Source organism: Canis aureus, chromosome 15 (genome assembly GCF_053574225.1).
Source record: "Canis aureus isolate CA01 chromosome 15, VMU_Caureus_v.1.0, whole genome shotgun sequence".
In the NCBI taxonomy this organism is placed as follows: Eukaryota; Metazoa; Chordata; class Mammalia; order Carnivora; family Canidae; genus Canis; species Canis aureus.
In genome coordinates this window covers 21227999-21255962 of record NC_135625.1, presented here as the reverse complement: position 1 = coordinate 21255962, position 27964 = coordinate 21227999, and the positions used below count along the sequence as shown (strand labels likewise).

The 27964-nt window shown below is 37.8% G+C and overlaps 1 protein-coding gene across 6 annotated transcripts in view; it reads right to left on the bottom strand.

Moving 5' to 3' along the window:
• SNX25 (sorting nexin 25) overlaps nucleotides 1–27964 on the bottom strand; it is a 142796-nt gene that overhangs the window by 13145 nt on the left and 101687 nt on the right. For 5 of the 6 annotated variants that reach the window (XR_013352685.1, XM_077848721.1, XM_077848717.1 and 2 more), the window contains 6 exons: nucleotides 17660–17791; nucleotides 14967–15239; nucleotides 12202–12366; nucleotides 8994–9125; nucleotides 6163–6303; nucleotides 3050–3163 (listed from right to left, as the gene is read on the bottom strand). Coding sequence is in view for 4 of the 6 variants with exons in the window: in XM_077848721.1 (XP_077704847.1) it covers nucleotides 3050–3163; nucleotides 6163–6303; nucleotides 8994–9125; nucleotides 12202–12366; nucleotides 14967–15239; nucleotides 17660–17791 (957 nt within the window). In the remaining 2 variants the exon portion in view is untranslated. Of the gene's footprint in view, nucleotides 1–3049; nucleotides 3164–6162; nucleotides 6304–8993; nucleotides 9126–12201; nucleotides 12367–14966; nucleotides 15240–17659; nucleotides 17792–27964 lie in introns of those variants that run through there. The other variant, XR_013352686.1, reaches the window with a different exon arrangement.

Here is a 27964-nt window from a genome sequence, read left to right as displayed (position 1 = left end):
TACATAGGAAAACTTAAGAAATTCTCACCGATGTTGGTGGGGCAAGGTGTAATTGGGGTCTAATCCTTTTCAAGCTCTCTGGGGATGGCAAGCCATTCCCAACTCGTTTCCCCCCAAACACTTACAAGATGTTATTCCATTCTAGTGAAGATCTCACTAGTGGGTGGGTGATGGGGAAAGGGGTAAGGCGTTCCAGGCCAAGTGCACAGCACGCGCACACCCAGCAGCAGGGCAGGGCGCCACTGGAGGGGAGTGCACGTCTGTGAGTAGGACAGGGGAAGGTGGCAGCAGGAATGAAGACAGAGCTAGCAGTGGTATGGCCAGGAATGACGAGCTAGATTATTAAATATCTGTGCAATGAGTATGCTTCACCAGGGAACCATTTTTCATAAATAGACATGAAAGTAAACATACACTCAGTGGAATTCCTTTTCCTGGAAGGTCCTGTGCACCCAATAAAAGACTAAGTAAACATTCTGCACCTTACTTTTCCTGTTTGTGGCTGGTGGGATAATACTTTGAAACTACAGTCTGCTGTAGGACCTAAATCTATTCGATGGTTAGGACTTTATTAACAGTCTCTGCGGAAATGAAAAATAGTCCAAAACATTACTTTCTGACTTAAAATCCTCTTGATTAAAAGACAGAAGGTCCCTAGTCCCTAGAAACCACTGTTTCATCTGGCTTAGCTCGCCTTGCTATGGTCCCCACGACCTAACAGCAGGGCCTCAGAGTGCAGTTTCTGTTGACACAGCAGCAGAACTCGCTAACCCACTTCCATCACCAACAATCCAATAAGGGCACGTGTGCGCCCCCCCCCTGCACCCCCGAAAGGGCAGGCACAGAGCGTGGGGTCTGCGGCACAGCAGGGAAGGCCAAACAAACGGAGGCCCTCCCAACAGCAGAGGCTGGAAGGCAACAAGAGAGTCAACTGGAGCGTTCCCAAGCTACACACTTGAAGCTTAAAAAGCTTGGATTTTGAATAACACACGTCTGTTTCACACACAAGATCTTCAGTTCATCCGAATGACTTAATCAGGTACTGTGTTGGAGTGGGTTTATTTCCTAGACATTCTGAATCGGCATCAAAATGGGAGTATTTCAGTTTCAAATGCTCTTGTAAGAGCACTTAAACACTGATGATTCTCCAAACCAGTTCTGCCATAATTAAACTCACAGAGTTTTTGTAAGGTGTAAATTATTTTATTTCCTCAGGGAAATTTATATTATATTACATTAAACATTATATACACACACATTTATATTTTATGATATCATAAAATAAAAGCTTCCCTCAGGAAATAAAATAATTTGCACCTTAGAAAAACTTTAGGATACATATATACATACAAATATGTATATCTATATATTTATATATAAATAATATATTGTTTATATTAATATTCATATTATATTTATTTAAATAAATATCATATATAAATATATAATGTATATAAGATATTTATAAAAGTATATATATATAAAAAGAGAGACAGAGGAAGATAGGAATACATGGAAAAAAAGAAACTAATGCTTTCAAAGCAACTCTGACCTAAGCATACCTACTTTAACAAAGATCCAACACTTCTGATTGGACAACTACGTTTTAATAAAGCCTTTACTAAGAATTTGGCAACAGCCATTATTTAGAATCCCAAGACTTCTAGCTACTACTACATAGGCAGAAAGTGTCTCATGAGGCCAAGTTCCATGCCTCCAAAAACCATAAGGGCTTTGGGGTTTGTGGTCTGAGTAACTTAACTAGACTCCGAATACAGAGGGCCCCACTAAGGAAAAATAAATAGTGGTTGCTATGAAGGATAATACACCTTTGGCCTTATTATCTAAAATGGACTGAAGGCAAACAATAAAGCATTTAGAGGAAATTAGGAGAATATCTTTAGGGCCTCAGAGCAGGCAAAGATTTCTCATCAAGCACTAAGGCATAACCATAAAAGATAAAATTGATATGTTGGGCTAAATTAAAACTGAGAACATCTGTTCACGAAAAGAAATCATGAGAGTGAAAAGGCCATCCACAGAAAGGGAGAAGATATTTGCCCCAGAAGTGGTCTGACGAGAGACTCCCATCCGGATCACACGCAGAACTCCCACAAAGCACTGTGGAAGAGACAGGCAACGGAACGGAGGTGCAGACTCAACCTGAGCAAACATTTCACAAAGAGAAACATCCATGTGGCCAACGCAACCCAGACTGGTGCCCTACTTCCTAAGCCATCAGGGAAGGACCAGCAAGCACACAGACCCACCAGGATGACTAAGAAACCGGCAGGAAAGAGGTGGAGGTGAGCATGGGGAGCAATCGGAACCCTTCCACGCTGTGGTGACAGTGAAAAACCAGCTACAACCACTTGGACCAACTAAGAAACCCAGACCTGTAAGTATCACACAGCATATATTCACCAAAAGACAAATGCTGGAAGCTTCTAGCAGCCTGCCCCTGATGGCCTCACCTGGAAACTGTCCAGACGCTCGTCAACAATGGGATGAATGGACTGTAGTGTATCCGCACAGTGACAAACCTACATAGTAGTGAAGACAAATCATCTACAACCAGAACAAGCTCTATGGACGGATCCCCTGAACGCAGCTGCTGAGTGAAGGCCGTCAGGCACAAAGGCGTCCACATTGCATGATTCCATTTATATGAAGTTCAAACACAAGTCCGTCTGTGTGGCTAGTTGTCAGGATCGTGACCGCCCCTGGGCCAGGGGCAATGATGGGAAGGTGGCAGGACGGTACTGATGATACTGTTTCCTGGCCTGGGTGCTAGTTACAGGGTGTGCTCAGGGGAAAAGGATAAAGCTGCACACAAGATAGCTGTACTGTACGTATTTCATATTTTTTATACTTTACATTTTGTGTGTGTGGGGGGTATATTTAATTATAAACAAACCACAACGATATTGTGAGGACCTGGTATGACGTATGAGAATGGGAAGTGAACAAGCAAGCTCTTAGGATGACGACAGTTTAACCCCAAATAACTAAATTTTCCTCTCATATCCAAAACTTTTCAATTGCTTACCTGTAAAAATTTATTTAATTGATTCTTTGATTTTTCCATAAACTTGTGATCTATAGATTTGAAAGGCAGCTTGCTAAGAGAAGGCAACTGGACTTTTTTTAAAGAAGGGAAACACTGTGGAAGAAAACATTAAATATTAACATCTTGAATCACATTTTCATGTTTTTAAAAAAAAGTTTACAATTATAATCAAAATAAACCAAGTACCTTCCTCCTGCACTTTTTTTTTTTTTTTTGAGGTTTAAGACCTTGAAAACTTGCCTGTTCTAATCAGGCTCAAGGGATCGAGAGGAACAGGACATGTGATGAGAAAAGCTACAGCTTGTCCCTAGGCCCATGACTGTCTGGGCTGGGCAATCCCGAGGCCAGGCTCACACGTGGATCCATGTGATCCCCATGAAGCACCACGCTCTCGGCGTGACACCTGGCTCCCAGGAAGAAGGTCTTCCTACTGTACTTTGTTTACAATGTCTCCATGAGAAGTGATCCAAGTTGACAAAAGGAAACAACGGAAAGAAAGTCACTTGGCTTGTCGCACTATTACTGCCTTTCAGTGGCAAACTGCACGGTGGAAGTACATTAATCATAATAAGATATGTTAATAATAAGAGCCACCTTGTGAATTGAGTCCTACATTCTCCCAGACATCGTGCTAGGAGCACGGCACGTGTAACAACAGCTCCAAGAGTTGGCAACGATCATCATTCCTATTTTGCATATGAGACAATTAAAGGTCAGGATTAAAACCCAGATCCATCTGACCACAAAGTCTGTGTTCTTTATGCTGATTTATGCAGACTTGCCGGTCTGCTCCTCAGACACCAAGGGGGCAGCAGGTTCCAAATGTTCCAGACTTTGCCTCCATTTCCAAACACTGGCCCTTTATGAAGGCACTAGGGCCGTATGAATACATTTAATAAAATCAACTGGCATTGAAAAGTCAGTGAGCACAGACTTTGCCTGACACGGTTTCTACTGCCCTTGTCATCATCTATGCACAGAAGGGTCACAGTAGTGCCCCATGGGGTTGGCCATGGCAAGAGAAGGCATGGGACCCGTCACAACAAGGGCATGCAAGTGCTTTGGGTGCTGGAAAAGGAAAAAACTAGCCCTTCCCACACAGCCCACTAAAGAACCAGGAGTACAATGGCATGTGCCCAAGGATAAGTCAGGGCTCAAATTTGGGGTATAATTTTCAAGAAATGAAACAGGCAGTGAGAGTCAGAAGGGAAGATTAAAATTCACCAGGGACCTGAAAAGGTGCTTCCCGTCCCAGCTGTCAACATGAAGGGTTCACACACAAAAATGAAGTCACATGATAGTAAATTCTAAGGGTAAGAAAAGAACCCCAGTGATCAGCTACAGATAAGGAAAATGAGACGACGAGACAAAAGGAAAGACCTGGAATTTTATAAGGTTTTTTCCCTCTAAGGCATCAGGCTACTTGTTTTGGATTTTCAAAGACCATTTTCCACATTTTATTTTCAAAATCTCCTCTAAATTCCCTTTTCTTCTTCCTTCTGTTTTGATGAGCAACTGGACGGATACTGAACTTTGGCTTCACAATGATTTGTCACGGGGCAAAGGACACACTTTTCTGCAGGGTCAGTTTTACTCACACATTTTTGGGAAAATGTAGTCTTCTTATTAAGATAGGTATTTTGCTTTCCACACTACCAGGGTGACCACAGTCCATCTGAGAGGTTAACTAGTAGGACACTCAGTTTTGGCCACCATCCTTTTAAAAGCACTTGAAGAAGTTATTAGCATTCATAAGTTAGTGATTAAAAGGTTTTTTTAAATTATTATTAAAAGGTTTTTTAAAAAAAATCCCCTTAGGAGAAAATGTTAAAGGAAATAGACATATTTCATTTGCAGAACAGCAGTCTGATAGGTGACCACAGGATTATACCAGTGTCCGTTCATTCTGAGCCAGAGAATAAACAGAAACAAAAGTAGAAGTGACCAGAGCTTTTCACAGTTGCTGGGGAAGAGGGCTGTCATCTCCAGTAGGAGGAGAGTTAGAGAAGACGCTATTCGGGAGAAAGATGGAAGAATAAAAAGATGGAATGGAAAATAAGATGACCTGGATTCCAATCCTGGTTGGGCCACTATGAACACATCCTGTGATAAATCAATCAAACTCTCTGGGGCCAGTTCCTCTCATCTTAAAACAACTGACCTAGATTAGAAGCTGACATTTTTAACTAAAACTCACAGAGGAAATGCATGCTATGTTGCAGTCCGCTCATGCATATATGCATTTCCACATATAGAACATAACCCACATATAAAACTAAGAAGTTCTATGAAACAATGAATGCTTTGAATACGTTTATTCCCTTAATTCTCACCAATTCTGTGAGAGAGACTTAGGTGCCATCAATATTTGTATTTTATTGATGAAGGAGAGAGAGAAAGAGATGCAGTGACAAGACCCAGGTCATACAGCTTCTAAATAGCACAGCTAGGATCCCAACTCAAGCAGTCTGGCTCCTGAGTCTGTACTTTCAACCACACTTTATGACTGCCTTTATCTTTGTGCTGAAATCCAACCTACTCAGTGTTCTTTCCATCGCTGCCATCATTAATTGATTTCGCTTCCCACTAAAGTGTCACAACTGGCAGCTTCAAAAATCAGTGGCCCTAGGGCAGCCCCGGTGGCCCAGCAGTTTAGCACTGCCTTCAGCCCAGGGCATGATCCTGGAGACCAGGGATAGAGCCCCACATTGGGCTCCCTGCCTGGAGCCTGCTTCTCCCTCTGCCTGTATCTCTGCCTCTCTCTCTCTCTCATAATAAATAAGTAAGATCTTAAAAACAAAAACAAAAACAAAAAAACAAAAATCAGTGGCCCTAGATGATCCCTAGCTCTCTTTCAGCTCTGGAGTTTTATGAGGCTCGACAGAGATCAGACAATTCTTCATCCTGAAGGATTTACACTAAATGGTTTAGTCTATGAGTTAATTTCCAAATGTCAAGCTGAAAATGCCATTTTGCCAGTATCCACAGCAAAGGAGAAAGGTCAATCAGTTTCCTTATATGTAAAAATTGAAATGAGCTCTTAATCATCTTCGTGCTTAGTAACTACACCTTGTGTTTATGAGTATTCGTACCTCACTAAGTTTCCTGTGTAAATTCTGGAACTCGCTAAGCCTTCTGGGGACGGTCCAGTTCTTAGTTTCAACTCCTCCAACTTCTTGTAAGCTTACCATGACAAAGTAACAGGGCATTTGCTCACCGTTCTCTTCTGTAACCTTGGAAAAAACAAAAACAACAACAAAAAGCATGGTGAGCATGTGTGGTAGGCAAGATTTTTAAGTATCCCCCAAGATTTCCTACTCCCTAGTGTACATGTCCTGCATAATCCCTGGGACGGTGAATATGATGGAATCTATTCCCACAATAAGGTTATTTTTTTTTTAATTTTTATTTATTTACAATAGTCACACACACAGAGAGAGAGAGAGAGAGAGAGAGAGGCAGAGGGAGAAGCAGGCTCCATGCACCGGGAGCCCGATGTGGGATTCGATCCCAGGTCTCCAGGATCGCGCCCTGAGCCAAAGGCAGGTGCCAAACCACTGGCGCTACCCAGGGATCCCAGGTTATGTTTTTTGACGGCTGACTGTAACACGGTGGGATTCCACGGGTAAGGCTTGACCCAATCACACAAGCCCGTTAAGAGCAGAGACTCTAAGGGCTGGCAGCAGCTAGTAGCAAGAGGAGAGGAGCAAGGCCCAAAGTGCGAGAAAGATTCCACACGTGGTGCTAGCGTGAAGGAGAGGGGCACGTGGAAGGATGCCGCAGTGCTTCCACCAACAGCAAAAGAGAACAGAGATGGTTCTAGAAACACATGGAACTGAATTCTTCCGACAACCTGGATGAGCCTAGAAGTGGATTTTTCCCCAGTCTCCGGACAGGAACTCAGTCTGGCCAGTATGTTGACTTCAGTCTAATGATACAATGAGTAGAGGACACAGGCATGCAGTGCTGGATTTTCAACCTACAGAACTGTGAGCTAATAAGTGGGTATGTTTTAAGCCATGAAATTTGTGGTAACTGGTTACACATCAAAAGAAAACTAATATAGCCGACTTAACATCACGTGATTTTCTTTGAAGAAACAAATTAACAGCAAGCAAACAGATGTAAGATATGCCAAAACCTGTCTCAGAAAAGGATAAAGCCTTCTCCAGTTTAATTTCTGGAGTCAACAAACTATGATTTAAGGGGAAAGGAGAGAAAATGAGTGGGAAATATCAGAGGGGAAGACAGAACACAAGAGACTCCTAACTCTGAGAAACGAACTAAGGGTAGTGGAAGGGGAGGTGGGTGGGGGGGTTGGGGTGACTCGGCGACGGGCACTGAGGGGGGGCACTTGATGGGATGAGCACTGGGTGTTATGCTATAATGTTGGCAAATTGAACTTCAATAATAAACTATACAAAAAACCCCAAACCATGATTTCAATTTTCATGAAATTTTACATTGAAACACTTTTTTTTTCCTCTACCTTATAATTCCTTAAGACATACACATATACACACAGTATCACAATTCAGGAGAGACCATTATTATACACAAACAGATTAAGAGAAGAAGCAAAAAGAAAATACATGCATATATGAATTTAAGCTTGAACTAGCATCATAAATCGAATTAAACACAAAGAGTAAGAAAGGCAAAGGAGATACACAAGACTCCCGGAGTATGCACAGAGCCCTGTGAGGTAGGACCATTGTCCCACTGTGAGGATGCAGGAGGTGAGGGCATGCACAGGATCCCTGGGTTATCCTAGGATCACACATCTAGTAAGGGAGTCAGCCAGGATCAGAACTCAGGAGAATCTGGCATGATGCAGACACCTCTTCTACACATTCCCCTGTGGGATTGCCTTGTGAACCCTGGTAGTCGGGAGACTCCTCCATGTCCATGTCCACGATCTTTTCTGTGACCAAGGTGTCACAACAAACTCTGGCAGCTTACCTTAATAGCAGTGCTAACAAGTACTAGAGCCATGGTGAAGCACTTGGTTCAGCACTCACGTAATATGGATGCTTTCATGGGAGCTCTTGGAGAATGTGCTTTGTCTGCTATCTAACCTAGAGGTGAACTTATTACGACTGTGAATTCCAAGTAATTGGAATTTCCCATACCACAGTAAGAGTGTGAACGTGAGCACAGGGTGTTATATACAACGGATGAATTATTGAAAACTATATCTGAAACTAATGATTTACTATATGTTGGGCAATTAAATTAAAAAAAAATAGTATGACATTAACTCTATGTTACTCGTGATCTTGTCATTCGTGTGGACCTGACCTTCATCTCCAGATTTCCACAGGACGCAGAGTAGGGCAAGTTGTAATGAAGAAGTTGTAAACATTAACAACGTAAATGCCCATATACATCTCTCCTTGAAAATAAATTATTTTTACAGACAAAAGAGATCTAGTATATTCTGAAAACTGTTACCCATCTCCCTCAAAGAATAGCAAAATATTTTCTAATTCAAAGGAAAAAATATTCATTATTAAAGATCTTAGAGCAACTGAAATTTGTAAATGAAGTCAGGAGAATGGAGCAATCAGAAACACTTAAATTTTTAATTTTTCACCACCAAATTTCAAGTAGTGCCTTCCATTTTATTTTAGCCCTCAATGGAAAAATAAAATGGCAATTCAGAGGCATTAACTGTCTCTCTGTGGAAGTTGCTTACAATTCCAGTGAATAAGGACAACCTGAAGTGGAGTGAGATCACATCTACCCCAAGTCCACAGTCATGGATGAGACAGTGAAAACAGTGGAGAAGGAAAGAGAATAAATGTAGTCTATGAGAACAAACATAGGTGTCCTACCCTCAACCGTAATTCTCTGGGACAGAATCTTCTCTTATAAAGTCATACTCTTAAAATAAATGGGGAGGAAAAGCAGTCAGACCTACCTCTCCACTGGTGATGGAGGCTTTCCACATTCCAAGGTTCTCACACCACCAATCTGTTCTTGCCATGTGTAGCTGTAGGTCTGTACGTTCTTTCTCTATTAGAATTATTTCCTCCTTCAACTTGAAAACAATCTGCCAAAGGAAAAACATCCTGAGAATTATAAAACCACTTAAAATGCTACACAATTCAGCAAAGTAGCAGGATATAAAATCAACAGGCAAAAATCAGCTGCATTTCTCTACACTAACAATGGACAATCCAAAAAGGAAATTAAGAAAACAATTCCATTTACAATAGCCTAAAAATAATAAAATACTTAGAAATTAAATAAGGAAGTGAAAAACTTCTATAGTGAAAACTACAAAACACTGATGAAAGAAATTAAAGAAGAAATATGGGTATGGAATGATCTCCAAATGTTCATGGATTATAAGACAAACATTGCTAAGATGTCAGTACTACACAAAGCAACCTACTGATTGAACACAATCTCTAAAAAATCCAGTGTGTTTTTGCAAAAATAGAAAAATCCATTGTAAAATATATATGGCCTCTCAAGGGAGACAGAATAGCCAAAAACTATCTTGAAAAAGAACAAAGTTGGAGGACTCACACTTCTTGATGTCAATACTTACTACAAAGCTACACTAATCAAATGTATGGTACTGGGATAAAGACAGACATGTAGACCAATGGAACAGAATTGACAGCCAAGAAATAAACCTTTGCATATATGGTCAAAGGGTTTTTTCATAGGGGTGCCATCACCATACAATGGGAAAAGTACAATCTCTTCAACAAATAATGCTGAGAAAACTGGATATCCACATGCAAAATAATGAAGCTGGACCCTTACCTAACATCCTAGACAACAATTCAACTCAAACTGGATAAAAAACCCAAACGTAAGAGCTAAAACTATAAATTCTTAGAAGAAAACAGCGGAAAAGTTTCTTGGCTATGACACCAAAGGCACAGACAGCAAAATATAGAAAAATTGGACTTCATAAAAATTTAAAACTTTTGTGCAAAGAATACTATCAACACAGTAAAAAGGCAACCCACAGGATAGGAGAAAATATTTGCAAATCATGTATCTGATAGGGTATTAACATCCAGAATATATAGAGAACTCTTAAAACTTAAAAACCAAACAGTCTGATTCAAAAATGGGCAAAGGACTTGAATAGCATTTCTCCAAAAAATATATATAAATGGCCAAAAAGCGCATGAAAAGATACTCAACATAACTAATCACTAGTGAAATGCAAATCAAAACCACAATGAGATACCATGATACACCCATTAGGATGGTTACTATCAAAAAAGTGAAAAACAACAATTACTGGTGAAAACATACAGAAATTAGAAACTGTATGCACTATTGGTGAGAAGGTTTCGAGTGGTGCCACCATTACAGAAAATAGTATGGAGATTTCTCTACGAATGTTTTTTTAAAGATTTTAAAAATTTATTTATTCATGAGAGACTCAGAGAGAGACGCAGAGACATAGGCAGAGGGAGAAGCAGGCTCCCCGTAGGGAGCCCAATGTGGGACTCCCTCCCAGGAACCCAGGATCACGACCTGAGCCAAAGGCAAGAGGCTCAACCACTGAGCCACCACCAGGCGCCCTCTTCTAAGAATTAAAAACAGAATTACCATATGACCCAGCAATTCACTTCTGGGTACATATTCAAAAGAGCTGAAAGCAACATCTTGAAAAGCTATTTGCACCCTCATGTTTGAGGCAGCATTATTCACAATACTTAAAGGGTGGAAGCAAACCAAATTTCCACTGACGAGTGAATGGATGAACACAATGCTGTATATACATACAATGGAAAATTACTCAGCCTTAAAAAGGAAGGAAATTTTGACACACGGTATACGAATGAACCTTGAAGACATTATGCTAAGTGAAAAAAGCCAGTCACAAACAATGAATACTGTATGACTCCACTCATGATGTATTTCAGAGGAGTTAAAGCCATAAGAGAAAGAAAGTAGAATGGTGGTTCCTAGGGGGCTGGGGAGGGAGGAATGGGAAATACTACTTCCTGGGTACAGGGTGGTTTCAGTTTTGCCATATGAAAGGAGTTCTATAGATGGATGGTAGTGACGTCTGCATAACAGAGTGAATATACAGACACTGAACTCTACACCTACAATGGTTAACTTTTATGTTATGTATATTTTGCCACAGTTTTTTTTAAAAAATAAGTAATTTTATTTAAAAAAAAAAAGCTATGCTCATCATTCCCTTGGATCTCTTTCATGAGAAAACCCATAAGGATATGTAATTCTGTGGTTTGAGGGCAGAAGCTTTGCCCCAAAACTCTCCTGAACATGCAGGCTACAAGGACTCTTTCCTTGCTCAAAAAGCCTACAGGAAGCCCTCCCGGCCTAAACCGTGCCCTGCATTTCATCATCAGCCAGGGCTGTAAACTATCTGCTTCATTTCCACGTGAGCAGGCTTTGGTTTGACCACAGCATGTTTGCTCCCTAAAGGCACGTCAGGCTCTGTGTATCACTGATTCCCCACAGTGACCGGCACAGCATCATACATTTACTCATAACTTATGTTGCTGAACACACACTCAGAAATTACCAGACGAGCTCAGTTTGGCAGACTGAAGAGCATCAGCTGTGCCAATATTAGAGACATTCCCTGTTGGACTCTGAAGAGGCATAACCACAAAGCAAAAAGCCACACCACTGCTTGGGTTTGCAAAATGCCAGTTAGGGAGATGCTGTTTACATTTTTAAACTTTCCAATTCTGTTGGCTTTTAGCCAATTTATTTCTTGCGTAATTCTGTGAGGTTCTCTAAACTGTGATTCGCAGTATTTGAAAGAAAAATAAAATTAAAAAGATTGTCCTCGCAGAGTTAATTTACTTCCAGAAATGAGTCTGGCAAAAAAAAAAAAAAAAGAAATGCTTTGCCCTTTTCTGCAAAAGGCCTGCAGGGAGCCAGGTGAGAAGACACAGAACCACTCACCGCTGATGACTGGGGGAAAACCCCAGATGGAAGATTAATGACAAGTGTTTTTCTCATTCCGTACTAGAAGCAAAAAAAAGTAACAATGGAACTCACAGCTTAAAATTCTTTTTAGGGAAATCGTGATGCTTTGCAACATAAACTGAAAACTATTTCATCAAATCAGAAAAATGGAAACTTTCAAAGACAACCTTGAAAGCAAGAGTTACCTTCTTGTCAGGTTTTGGTGCATTTTGAATAGAATTTAGAGCTTGCCTTTTATATTCAAGTTTCTCATTTAGTTCTCGTAGTTTGTTTACAGCAAAGCTGGCTTGTTCATTAATCCGACTGGTACCTTCCTCTACAGCTTCCTCGCCAGTCTCGCTCGCCGGGCCCTGGGGGACAAAGTCACATGAATCACACTATCTTCTAACGTTGGACTGTTCAGCGATCATTGCCTAGCGTGTAGGTTCTCTATCATTACACCACACTGTGCCCCAAGTACTGGATTCCACTAAGGAAAGGCTCTATGGCAGAAAGCACTGCTTTTCCTCAGCAAAGTAACAAACCAAAGTTATTTGGAACCAAAGTAACTGGTGTTCAGGATTGCAGCGAAAAAATAAACATTTAATAGCCTGAAAATAAATATTTAATAGCCTGAAAAAATAAACATTTAATAGCCCTTTTAAGTGGAGATGTGTGGGGTGGGGAGGTGGATTCTATACCACTATCTTCCAAACGGTACCCAAGGGAATCTGCTTAGAACAAGGGAAGGCAACTGAATTCTCTGCCCAGCTCAACTCGAATGTTCTGGGCCCAATCTGGGACAAAGACGCTGAGGTACTATGGTTTCCTTTCCAGCTCCAAAGAATATTATAGAAAACTCACACAAGTCCTTTTAAAATAAAATTTCCAAATTCCCATTAGTGAAAGTATTTCCAGTATACACTTTGTTCAGTCCTTCTCTTGAAGATGTATTTTAGAAATCAACAGATCATTTTACAAGTAAAATGGTAGTATTTCAAAGCAACAATATTCATAAAGAACTGTGTCACTGAAAAATCTGGAAGAGATCACCAACAGCGTATAGAATAGATTTATGCGGGGTACTGTAAAGAACTGCTGAGAACAGGCTTCTCCTGTGTTTATACTCTTGCACATTCTTCCAGAATTTTTTCCTCCAATTTTTAGTTAATTGTAACAAACAGTATAATATAATTTTTTTCCAAACAAGTGAAGTATTAATAATTCTAGAAAACCAAGCTGTTTTTATTTTCGTAGGGTCTTTTAAATCCTTGTCTGTGAGTTTACATATCATGACATAATTCTACACAGACAGGTATTCTGTTTTTTCCATATAATTTATGATGCCGCATATTTTGAGGGTATTAATTACAGTCTTCAAAATTATAATTTTTGGCTGTCTAGTATCCTAGGAGTTGACAGTACACTGAGGCATACTCCTACTGCTCCTACTACTGCTCTTCCTGTTCTGGGTTGATTCTGTGGACTTGGAATCCCAAAAGGACCAAAACCAATTCCATTATACAAAAGCTTTTCTACCCTTTAGTTATGGTCTTAAATTTTTAGAAGTGGGATTACGTTACAAAGAGTAGGAGTTTTCAAAAGGTCAATGATACATATTTCCCTTGAGTCCTAGGTGAAATTGGAAAATTCTTCAGGTTTGTTTACTATTACCATTCATATTAACTGTCAGTTTAAGACTTTATTCAATTTATCTGTTGGGTACTGACAATTTCAATTAATTTGAATAACCTCTTCTATAGCATTTGCAAATTAACCATTTTAATTTTTGAGGTAGAGAGATAACACAGTTAAACTGACCAAAAAAAATTAAAAATATTTTAAAAATTGACCTATCTTAAAAATCAGATGCAACGAGTTAATGACTTTTGGGCCACTTTTGGTGGTGTTATACACTGAAGTGTAAAGAACTAAGTAATAAGTATTTTAAAAAGTCTGAAGGAATGAATTTCAGAGTTACTGACTTCTAACACCATTAAGAACAAGCACTTGAGGATGGAACTGGGGAGGGGGTATTATGCTGAGTGAAATAAGTCAATTGGAGATGGACAAACATATGGTCTCATTCATTTGGGGAATATAAAAAATAGTGAAAGGGAATAAAGGAGAAAGGAGAGAAAATGAGTGAGGGAGACAGAACATGAGAGACTCCTAACTCTGGGAAATGAACAAGGGCTAGTGGAAGGGGAGGTGGATGGGGGGTTGGGGTGACTGGGTGATGGGCACTGAGGGGGGCACTTGAAGGGATGAGCACTGGGTGATATGCTATATGTTGGCAAATTGAACTCCAATTAAAAAAAAAAAAGGAACAAGCACTTGATTCCTCAGAGATTGAGATATAACTGGGCAGGAAAAAATCCAAGATAAATTATAATCTTTCCAAGTAGGGAAACTATAAAACACATTTTTCTTTGCACCTTCACAAATCTTAAAACTCATATAAATCATTAATAGTAAATGATAGGTGGCAACTAAGGCTCTCCAATTAAATGACCGTGCACTTAATTAGACTTCAGGTGTAGTTGAGCAAGGTTTTCTTTGGAACATCTTACTTATATCTGATTTTTTTCAATTTCAAAATATTTCTGTAACTCCTTCCACATTCTCCCTCTCTCACTTCCCCATCCTTTGTCTATTCTCATGCTGCTCTAAATCCTACTGATTCTCTTACCTGGCCTAAGCCACAAATGTCCCACCCTGCAGACTTTCTGCCTTTGTGTTTTCAGGGTGTGTCTCAGGTAGAGAGGGGGTGGTGAGGTCTCGGACTCAACACAAGGCGGTGGTAGTCAGTTGTCCACAAGAACAAGGGAAGAAGTGTGTAAGTTCTACTTAAAGTCCTATACTTAACGGATCAAGAAGCAAACCAAATTCAGCTTATACAATGGCCCATCTAGTTATATTTTTGAAGCTTAACCACTGAGAAGGGAGGAGAAAATTAAATGTGACTCACCAGTTCATCCTTGCTGGAAATCAACTGTGAGACATGTTTCTCTTCCTCTTTTATCATCAGTTTCTCATACAGGTCACTGACAATAAATGATGGGTAATACCTATCTTTTAGGGTCTCATAAACATCTCCCTGGATTTTGTAGAACACTTCAATACCTTTATTTCCTACAAGACACTGCTGGATTTCTTTGTAAAGTGATTTTTCCACAGATATTTCTTTGCTTTCCACAAAGAAATTCTGGTAAATTTCACCAACTAATTGTGGAATTTCATTCTGAAAAGAGAGGAAGATGAAGAACAAAAAAGGCATGAAATCTCATCTCTGACAAAAAGGATTAGCTTCTGAATTCTCTACATTTTAAAGCTGGAAGCAAGACGCTTGGAATGTACACTAGTACCAGTGTGGCTCTTTGGCTTTTGTGTAGCACATTAAGAATCAGAGTCAAGAATCAGATTCTGAAAAGACATGGCCTCCTTAAAATGAACACTTCAGTTGAATAATTAACAAATGTAATTTCTTTTAAATGCCAGAAAGAGAAAAATGACAACAGCTCTCTTCTTGCAATGGACTCCTCGTAAATCTGAATTCCACTGCTCAAATATCAGCTAAATTCGATTTGGCTTTTTAAAATCTAATATAAGTAATTGGCAGTGCCATTTCTCGCTCCAGAAAAAAAAGTCAATATTGTGTAATTTAAGAAAACAAGAAAAAAATTTTTCAGAATGATGATTTATTACATTATAATCAAGCTTATATTAGACAGTTTAGTCTTAAACATTATACTTAGGTCACAGCCAGCCGCCTTCGCAAATGCAAATCTCTTCTGGTTAACATAATATTTATATTTCCTCTAGACACATCTCATTAACTCTAGGAATGTTATACAAAGTCTTCAACAAAAAATGAAGACAGAGGCGCCTGGCTGGCTCAGTTGGTTGAGTGTCCAACTCTTGGTTTCAGTTTAGGGGGAGATCTCTGGGGTCACATGGCTATGCCACTCCAGTGGAATCTGCTGGAGATTATCTCCTTCTCCGTCTCTGCTCCTCCCTGCTGCTCAGCTCTCTTTCTCTAAAGTAAGTAAATAACATCTTTGAAAAAAAAAGACAAACAAGCTCCATGAATGAAGGCTGTGAATTCACCGAACATCCCAGAACGTTTTACATCCAAATCAGTATTGGTAGGTCAAAATAGCTAGTGTTGCATTTGATGAAGCTACATGCTCTTATTCCACTGAAATCTTTCAAATTGTCTTCAGTAGTTTAGGGAAATTCTTTAGATTGCTCTTGCAACATTCCCTCGAGAGCAGCCAAAAGTCACTCAGAATCAAGTCTAGTAAATAAATAAAATATATAATAAAGTGGCCAAAAACAGTATTTGATAAAATGAGGTTAATTGCTGGCTTACAAATTAACAAAGAAAGGCATTTCTAAGAAGATTTAAAAATACTATGAGAATGAATTTCATTCCTTAACTAATGTAATTTATGATGTATTTTAAAGTTCTAAAGTTCAGTTCTAAAGTGCACATAATAATTTAATGTACTCACTGTTCTTTGTGCTTATGTTAATAAGCTTCTCAAAATATATGCCTTATATATGTTATAAATATTGTTATGTATAGTTATAGACACATATCAACATATATAATTCACATTAAACAAATTGAGAACTTGCCAAGTGCAAAACACAATGGTTATTGTTGGGGTTTTCACTGTAAGAGGCATCTATAACCAAAAATGTTCTTTTGTGTTTCTCAATTCAATCATATTTTATGTATTTATTTTTAAAAAGATGTATTTATTTTTTTATTTGAGAGAGAGAGAGAGAGAGAGCGCGCGCGCGCGGGGGCTGGGGGTGGGGCAGAGGGAGAGGGAAAGAGAATCCACAGCAGAGGCTCCACTGAGTGCTGAGCCCCACATGGGGCTTGATCCCAGGGACCCTGAGATCAAGACCTAAGCCAGCTACTACATGACCAGGTGCCCCTTTAATTCAATCATATTTTAAATGAAATAAAAGAAGAATGGTAGTATAAAATTTACACATGATAATATTACAATAATAAGGTTATGAGACTAAAGTGTAGATGAGAAGATCAATTCATTGTAACACCAATGTGGATATATTTAAGCCTTTTTATAATGCATTAAAAAAATTAATGCCTGTAGGCAAATTCAATATTTTGGTACATTTATAAGTCATTTTTTCCCTTGACTACACATTCAAAAGCATCTTTTTGTAAAAATAAAATCTAATTTTATTTACTATTACAGGCTGGAACATAATCCCATTATTATTATTATTTTTTTAATGTTCACTTTCTTTATTCCATTTCCTTGGTAATATTAGTAGAGACTGTTGAAAATTATGAAACTGTAAACTTTTAAAGATTTTATTTATTTATTCATGGCGGGGGGGGGAGAGAGAGAGAGGCACAGAGACATAGGCAGAGGGAGAAGCAGGCTCCATGAAGGGAGCCCCATGTGGGACTCGATCCTGGGACTCCAGGATCACGCCCTGAGCCGAAGGCAGGCCCTAAACCGCTGAGCCACCCAGGGATCCCCTATTTTTGGTTTTAAATAGTCCTTTAATGTATACTTCTCTTAAAGCTTCACTGAGAAACACACATACACTGCCTAACATGCAAGTTTTCATCAGCTAGTGATTAAAATTCCTTTGATGCTGTATATACTACACCTTGTTAGCACTCTTTAAATACTCCACAGACTCCCAAAAACTAATCAGAGCTCTCTTGTCCATCCTTTCCATGTATATTCGAAAGTGCTCTCGGTAGGAAGTACTGGCCAAGATATCTTCAAACTGAAGAATCTATTAAGGAAATTTAAGACAAAAAATTAAGAAAGAAGTTAAAAATCAAATTTTAATTATCAGTTTCCTTTAAATTCTAATGGATTAGTTTCTACATTCAGGAAGGGAAAAAAGTCTCATTTTTTAAGATCATAGTGTAATATGGTATTTCTCTCTACTTCTGAAATATTAAATGGAAAAAGTTAAATACCAATTTTCAATTATTCATCCACATATTGAGCAAAAGATCTACTTAGCATCTACCATCTACTCTGTCTCAGGAACATTTCTAGGAAATGAAATGGACAGAAATCCCTGCCCTGTGGGATATACTGCTAAAAGCAACAGATGCTAATAGAAAAATCAAAGAGAAATGCATAAAAGACCAGGCTAGAGTCATTTTTGTCTTCCATTCTGTTTTTATACAGCTGAGGAAAACTGATTTTATATCTTGTTCTTTAGTTTACAGTATCATGTTCATTTTAAAAATCTTTTGTAAATACCATTTTAATTGGTTCATAATATTACACTGTATGAGTGTATCAAAATTACTCCTTTGTTTACTATATTGCATGCTTACAAGAAAAGAAAAACCGTATCTGGAGACACAATGGGCACAACCTTGAGCAAAGGCTGCCAAAGTAGAAGAAAGCAGATCACCTTCATAATTATTCATAACTCAATTAATTAGGGGAAATGCCTCAAATTAATTCAGAAGGAATTGAAACCCCATATCCTCAGCTCTTAGGTTAAAAAAAAAAACAAAAGACATGTAAGTATAATTCGAATGCAATTAACAGAAGAATTTATCATTCAAGATTTCAAAAATTTTAATTATGGCAATTGGAAATTTTTGGAAACTTTACTAGTAAGATCTTTCTAAAATCAAGTGCATATGATCAACATAAATTCAACTCTTTTGCTGACAGTGGGTCCTCAATAGGTTTTGCGAGCAGAAAGGAGCAGGCATTTTTCTAACAACTTCTGGTAACTAATTAAAGGAGACAGTCATCCCATGCTACGGATCACTAACAAGTAGAGTCCATAAGTATTTCAGACAATTAGTAGTTAGTTAACTAACTTTGGAAGATCATAGCATATCTTTATACAAACCCTACCAGTAAAGTATCTTAAAGTACAAGTTCTATCTGTATATTGTCCACAGAAATTTGTAGGAATCCACATCAACTTTGGATCAGCATAAAGATCACTCAGACAGCTACCGATTTTTAGTATAGGGAGAAGCTGAGCAGAAAGAGTATTCAAAGAAATCTAATGAACTCTTCCCTGTATGATTTTCCTTGGATCGAAGTGAATTCCAAGTTAGATACAAATTCACATATCTGCAAAACCAAGTTCAAAATGTCTTCTAAATATTAGCCATTTTTGGATTTTTATTGACTTATGAATATTCTATGTTCTGCTCCAAAAGTGCAGATATATATAAATAAATGACAGCAAATACATCTCAAGTATAATCAAATATCTGATATATCTCTTACTTTGACTGATGGATTAACCAAATTCTCTGCTCCATTTTTTTTTTTTCTTCTCTTGAAGAGAGAAGAGCATTTCACTGTGTAACATCTACACTAATGGTATGGGTTTGGGTAAACAGGATGAGTAGATGGTATACTTCAGAGTCAAATGTACTCATCTGAGATTAATTAATTCTAATTCACCTGAGATTAACTAATTTTACTTTATTTTATTTTTATTTTTTTAAAATATTGTATTTATTTATTCATGAGACACACACACACACAGAGAGAGAGAGAGAGAGAGAGAGAGAGAGAGAGGCAGAGACATAGGCAGAGGGAGAGGGAGAAGCAGGCTCCATGCAGGGAGCCTGATGTGGGACTCGATCCCAGGTCTCCAGGATCACACCCTGGGCTGAAGGCAGAAGCTAAACCACTAAGCCACCCAGGGATCCCACTAAGCCACCCAGGGATCCCAACTAATTTTAATTCTGAGATTTTTGTGTGAAAGTGCAAAGAGAAGGGTAGGTAGATCAAGGTTGACCACTATTAAAACAATCATTTTTTAAAAACTATAGATGATGTAACAACAATTAACATTCACTAAGGGATCCCATACAGCCAACACTGTGCTCTTAATTTATTTGTTGGGTCAGCTCTTTTCTTTCTGTTCTAAGACCCCTGGTAATTTTGCAGGGAGGGCTACCACAATCAATGATCTCATGGTAGGAGACAAAAAACTGACCTAGTAGAAGCTACATGTGCTAAAGGCCATGAAGCATTTCAGGCTGGAAGGCAGATCATTCTCTATTCCTCTTCAGGGATTTTTATTTACAGCAGTTTCAGTCTTTTCCAGTCCCACTGGATCTGGTTTCATGATGCTTATTTTGTAAACTTAGTTTTATATTTTGTGTGAATTACTTCTTACCCAGCTAGTTCATTTTTCTCCAGGAAGAGAAAAAGCACTCAAAAGTACCTCAGGGTCTTAGAGGAACAAATGTGTTCCTAATATACCCAACATGTTACCAAGAGTGATAGGATTCTCTAGTTACAAAACATACCCAATATACTCATGAGACTGTCTCCAGCATAACAATATGTAGAATTAGGATTTTGAGAATTACAATTGGATTTTTCTTACATCTATATCATCACTAAAAATAATAATCTATGCCAGTAATAACATATATTCATTGAGTGCTCATATACCAAGTGGTGTACTCATCCCATTATGTGCATTATTTAATGGATGCCACCCAAAAGGTACATACAATTAACTCAATTTTACAAATAGAGTACAAAGACACTAACTTGTCCAAAGATAATCCCAGTAGATTTGGGATTGGAAGCCAGGCTTTCCGACTCTGTAGCACAGCTTCTTAACCATAATTAAATAGTTCCTCTCCTTAAGAAATTACTGCTTTGCATTTGTAGCAAACTATAAATAGTATGGAACTCAGAAAGGAAAGATGCATTTTAAAAAGATGCTCTATAAGAACTCCAGCAGAAACAAAAAGTCAGAGAATCTTTTCATATCCAAGTGCAGACTCCTGGGCTACATTTGATGGTGTGCATTTTAGACTGGTCTCAGATCAAATATAAATTGATATGAAAATTGATCTTATAGTGGGTTGGAAGATGGCGGCCCAGTAGGAGGACCACAGGCTTGCCTTGTCCCACAAACAGAACTAGATAACCATCAAATCATCCTAAATGCCCCAGAAACTGCCTTGAAGACTGTCAGAACACACTCCACAACTAAAGACAGAGAAGAAGCCACACTGATGAAGGCAGAAAGTGTGGACATGTGGTTTGGGAGAAATGGATCCCAGTGCTGCAATGAGGAGGGAGCCAGGGTCACAGACAAGGGTGAGTGACAGGGAAACTAGACTTTATTTATTTATTTTTTTTTGGAAACTAGACTTTAAAACAAAAATTGTAACAAGAGACAAGAAAGGACACTATATAATAAATAAAGGGGACAACCCAAAAAGAAGATACAACAATTATAAATATTTAATGCACCCAACAGGGGAGCACTCAAATATATAAACAACTAATATCAAACATAAAGGAACTGATGATAATACTATAATAGTAGGGGACTTTAACACCCTACCTATATCAAGGAACAGGTCATCCAATCGTAAAATCAACAAGGAAACAATGGCTTTGAGTGACACACTGAACCGGGTGGATTCAATAGATATATTTGGAACATTTTATCCTAAACCAGCAGAATACACATTCTTTTCAGGAGCACATGGAACATCCTCCAGAACAGATCATATATATTGGTCTCATTTATTGGTCTCAATAAATTAAAAAAAAGATCAAAGTCATACCATGCATCCTTTTTGGCCACAATGCTATAAAACTAGAAATCAACCACAAGAAAAAATCTGTAAAGATCAAAATTACATGGAGGTTAAATAACATGCTACTAAACAATGAATGAGTCAACCAGGAAATCAAAGAAGAAATTCAAAAATATATGGAAATAAATGAAAATGAAAACACAATGGCCCAAAACTTTGGGATGCAACAAAAACAATTCTAAGAGGGAAGTATATAGCAACATAAGCCTACCTTAAGAAGCAAGAAAAATCTCAAATAAACAACCTAAACTTACATCTAAAGAACCTAGAAAAAGAACAACAAATGAAACCTAAAACCAGAATAAGAAAATAAAAAAGACTAGAGCAGAAATAAATTATACAGAAACCAACTCTGGGAAACAAACAAAGGGTAGCAGAAGGGGAGGTGGGTTGGGGCATAGGGTAACTGGGTGGTGGGCACTAAGGAGGGCACTCAATGGGATGAGCACTGGGTGTTATACTATATATTGGCAAATTGAATATAAATTTTAAAATTTTAAAACAAACAAATAAAACAAAACCAAAACACAAACAAAACCAATAGAACAGTTGAATAAAACCAGGATCTACTTCTTTGAAAAAAAAAAAAAAATCTATGAAATTGACAAACTTCTACCTAGACTTAACAAGGAAAAAAGAGAAAGGACTCAAAATCACAAATGAGAGAAAAAAAATAACCAACACCACAGAAATATAAATAATTACAAATAATTACAATTACAATTATGAAAACTATATGCCAACAAATTGGACAACCTAGAAGAAATGGATAAATTCCTAGAAACATACAAACTACCAAAACCGAAACAGGAAGAGTTAGAAAATTTGAACAGACCAATGACCAGCGAAGAGATTAAATCAGTAATCAAAAAGCTCCCCAAAAACAAAGTCCAAGGCCTGATAGCATCACAGGTGAATTCTACCAAACATTTAAAGAAGAGTTAATACCTATTCTTTTCAAAGGGCTCCAAAAAATAGAGAAGGAAAATTCCAAATTCATTTTATGAGGCCAGCATTACCCTGACACCAAAATTAGATAAAGACAACACTAAATGATCAAATGGGATTTCTTCCTGAGTTGCAAGAATGGTTCGATACTCACAAATCGATACTCACAAATCAATCAATATGATACATCACTTCAATAGAAAAAGGATAAGAACCATGTGATCATTTCAGTAGATGTAGAAAAAGCATTTGACAAAGTACAACAACCATTCGTTATAAAAACCCTCAACATAGTAGATTTAGAAGGAATATATCTCAACATAATAAAGGCCATATATGAAAAATCCACAGCTAACATCATCCTTAATAAGGAAAAGCTCTCAGTTTTCCTAAAGTCAGGAACAAGAAAAGGAAACCCATTCTCATCACTTTAATTTGACATCGTACTTGAAGTTCTAGCTACAGCAATCAGAAAACGAAAACAAATAAAAGATGTTCAAATCAGTAAGGAAGAAGTAAAACCTTCACTATTTGCAGATGACATACTATTCACAGAAAACCCAAAAGACTCCACCAAAACACTGCTAGAACTGATAAATGAATTCAGTTAAGTTACAGGATACAAAATCAATGTGCAGAAATCTGCTGCATTTCTATATACCAATAATGAAGCAGCAGAAAGAGCAATTAAGAAAACAATCCCATTTACAATTGCACCAAAAATAGTAAGATATCTAGGTACAAATCTAACCAAAGAGGTGAAAGACCTATACTCTGAAAATTATAAAACAGTGATGAAAGAAATTAAGATCACACAAAGAAACTGAAAGACATTTCATGCGCATAGATTGGAAGAATATTGTTAAAATGTCTATACTACCCAAGCAATCTACATATTTAATGCAATCCCTATCAAAATACCAACAATATTTTTTACAGAACTAGAACAATCCTAAAATTTATATAGAGCCACAAAAGACTCCAAAATAGCCAAAACAATCTTGAAATAGAAAAGCAAACCTGGAGGCATCATAATTCTGGACTCCAAATTAGACTACGATCAATGGAACAAAGTAGAAAACCCAGAAATGAACCCACAACTATATGGTCAAAGCAGGAAAGAATATCCAATAGGAAAAGGCAGTCTAATGTTTTCAACAAATGGTGGAAAAACTGGACAGCAACACGCAAAAGAAAGAACTGGATCATTTTCTTATGCCATGCATTAAATTAAATTCAAAATGGATTAAAGATCTAAATATGAGGCCCCAAACCATAAAAATCCTAGAAGAGAACACCAGCTATAATTCCATTGACATCAATTATAGCAACTTCTTTCTAGATATGTCTCCTGTAGTAAAGGAAACAGAATAAAAAATAAACTACTGGGACTAGATCAAAATAAAAAGCTTCTGCACAGCAAAAGAAATCATCAACAAAACTAAAAGGCAATCTACAGAATGGAGGAAGGTAATTACAAATGACATATCTGATAAAGGGTTAGCATTTAAAATATATAAAGAGCTTATACAACTCAACACCCAAAAAACAAATGATCCAACTAAAAAGTGGGCAAAAGACATGAAAAGACATTTCTCCAAAGAAGACATCCAGATGACCAACAAACACATGAAAAGATGCTCATCATCACTTATCATCAGGGAAATGCAAATCAAACTACAATGAGACATCACCTCACATCTGATTGGCTAAAATCAAAAATACAACAAACAACAGGTGTTGGTGAGGATGTGGGAAAAAAGCAATCCTCCTGCACTGTTGTTGGGAATGTTAACTGTGGAAACATTTTGGAAGTTCCTCAAAAAGTTAAAAACAGAATTACCTTAGAATTCAGCAATTGCACTATTGGATACTTTAAGAACACTAATTCAAAGGGGTACATGCACCCCAATGTTTATAGCAGCATTACTTAAAATAGTCAAAATATGAAAGTAGTCCAACTGTCTATCGACTGATGGATAAAGTAATACGTGTGTATGTGTGTGTGCGCACGCGTGTGTAATGGAATATTATTCAGCCATAAAAAAGAATGAAATTTTACCATTTGCAAGGACGTGGATAGTGCTAGAGAGTGTCAAGCTAAGTGAAGTCAGAGAAAGACAAATACGTATGATTTCACTCCTGTGTGGAATTTAAGAAACAAAATGAGCAATGGGAAGAAACAAAAAAGGAGAGAGAGACCAAAACACAGGCTCTTAATTACACAGAACTAAGGGCTACCACAAGGAAGGGAGGTGTAGGGATGTGTTAAATAGATGATGAGCACCCAGTGATGTGTAGAATCACTGAATCAGTATATTGTAGACCTGAAACCAACACTGTATGTTAACTAACTGGAATTAAAACTTAAAAAAAAACTGATTTTACAGAAGAGGTCAGACACTTAGTGCCATCGGTTTTCACACCCCTTATATTTTCATTTCCTCTTCTCCCTTTATTTTTTCTATTATTTTTCTTAAATTCTTCTTTCCATCTTTCCATTTTGGGGGCCATTTAAGAAGCAGGTTACCACTGTGCAAAAGCAATACAGATTTTGTGTTTCCATATCCAGATGAAAGCAAAGCCAAATAGCAAGGCAATACGTGCAGGTAAAGTAGTTCAGGCTTTGGAACTGGACATACCTAGGCTGGAATCCTGGCTCCAATACTCTGAGCCTCAGTTTCTTCTTCTATAGATTGGTGATAGTACCACCTACTTTATGGGTTATTGTGAGACTTGTCATAGCTGTTGTCAATGACAACATACAATAAAAACACATCAGAAGAGTCTGAACCAAGATTTTGGCAAAGAAAGAAAAGACAAAGTGTTCCTGGTTGGCTCAGTGGTTGAGCTTCTGCCTTCCGCTCAAGTCCTGATCCTGGGGTCCTGGGTCCTTGAGTCCTGCATCTGGCTCCCCACAGGGAGCCTGCCTCTGTGTCTCTCATGAGTAAATAAATAAAATACAAGGAAGGAAGGTAGGAAGGAAGGAAGGGAGGGAGGAAGGAAGGGAGGGAGGGAGGGAGGGAGGGAGGAAGGGAAAGAAAGGCAAGAAGAAAGAAAAGACAATGACAGGTGCTAAAAATCAGGGTAGTTAAAAAGTCACTTACTAGATGATTAAACATGGATTAAAGGACTGGACCAGTAGGCATCAACTGGTGTTAAGACGGAGACTACAAAGGGGCTGAGAAAATTTCTGTTGATAATGAATATGATTACTATCTTGATTACGGTGATGATGGTTTCATGAGTCAAACTATCAAACTGTATACTCTAAATATGTGCAGTGTATTATATGTCATTATGCCTTAATAAAGCTGTTTAAGAAACAATAAGCCTTGACAATGGAACTGCAGATAAATGACATACATGATCTTTATACGAAAGGCCCACTGCCAGGAGAACACATATTGGAGTAATTTTTCTATTTATAGATTGCTAGATGTGATTTACTAATATTCTGTTAAGGAAATTTTTGTTTAGGTTCATGATGAATATTGGTGAGTAGTTTTCACTTTTCTAAATGTTTTTCTCTGGTTTAGTATCAGAGTTATGCTGGTTTTCTATGAGGAGTTGAAGAGTATCCTTCTCTTCCATTTTCTGAAATAATACGGTTAAGACTGACCTTATCCTTGTCTTGAATGTTTAATAGATTTCACCAGTGAAATAATCTGAGCCTAAAGTTTTCTTTGTGGGAAGGTTTTAAACGATAAATTCGTTTTCTTTAATACCTCTTAGGCTACTCAGATTTTCCATTTCTTTTTGAGTCAGTTCTAGTAATTTGTATTTCCAAAGAAATTTCTCTATTTTATTTATATTGTGAAGTTTATTGGCTTCAAATTGTTCACAATACTTCTTTATTCTCCTTTTAATGTACAGAGGATCTACAATGATGCCTTCTCTCATTCCTAACAATGGTAACTGTGCCTTCTCTCTTCTTTTCATCAGTCTAACTAGAGTGTATAATCGATCTTTTCCAAGAACTATCTTTGGCTTTCATTGATTTTTCTCTACTGTTTTTCTGTTCTCTACTCCACTGATTTCTGTTATATTATTTCTGCCTTTCTAGTTATTTCAGTTTTCATTTGTAGGTTCTTAAGGAGGAAGATCACTGATTTTAGACCTTTCTTTTTAAAAAAAAAAAAGCATTAAAAGGTGTTTCCTTCTAAGGAATCTGGGTGGCTCAGTCAGTTAAGCATTTGCCTTCATCTCAGGTCATGATCCCTGGGTCCTGGGATCGAGCCCCACATGAGGCTCTCCACTCAGTGGGGAGTCTGCTTCTCCCTATCCTCTGTCTTTCCCCCCCTTTCCCCTGCTCGTGCTAGCTCTCTTTCATGCTAAGTAAATCTTAAAAAAAAAAAAAAGTGTTTCCTTCTAAGTACTGCTTTAACTGTAATCCCACAAAAATTAATGTATTTTCATTTTCATCCCATTCAAACTAGTTTCTAATTTCTTATAATTTCTTGACTCAAGCCTTATTTAGATATGTTGCTTAACTTTGAAATATTTGAGAATTTTCCAGATCTTTTTATTATTGCTTTCCAATTCCATGTGGTCAGAGAACATAATATGTGTTTAAACCTTTTAAATTGGTTGGAATTTGTTTTATTGCCCAGAAATATACTCTTTCTTGGCGAATGTTCAATGTACACTTGAGAAGAATGTGTATTCTGTTGGTGCTAGGTGGAACTGTCTACAAATGTCCTTTAGTTCCCATTGGTTGTTATTGTTGTTCATGTCTTCTGTATCCTGCTTTATTTCTTCTATCAATTACTGAGAGAAAGGTGTTAACATTTCCAATTATAACTGTGGATCTTTTTTTCTCCTTTCAGTTCTGTCAGTTTTTGCTTCATTTATTTTAGTTATTTATTTATTTTGAGAGAAAGAGAGAGAGAGAGAGAACAAGCGAGAGCACAGTGAGCAGGAGGTGGTTAAGGAGGGGGATGCAGGGAGAGGGAGAGAGAGAGAGAGAATCTTAAGCAGGCTCCACACCCAGCATGTGGAGCTCCATGGAGCTCCATCTCATGACCCTGAGATCATGACCTGAGCTAAAATCAAGAGTCAGTTGCTTAACCAACTGAGCCACCCAGGCACTCTGCTTCACGTATCTTAAAGGTCTCCTTGATCACATACATATTTAGGATTATCATGCCTTCTTCATGAACTGACCCCTCTATCATAATGAAATGTTTTTCATCCCTGGTTACATTCCTTGTTCTGGTGTCTATTTCACCTAATGTTAATATTAACTACTTTAGATTTCTTTGCTTTGTGTTTACATAGCATGCCTTTTCCCCTCCTTTCACTTTCAACCAATCTGTGCCATCATATTAGTATCTTATAGAGAGCATATAATTATTTATTTTTATTTATTTATTCAATCTCTTTCTTTG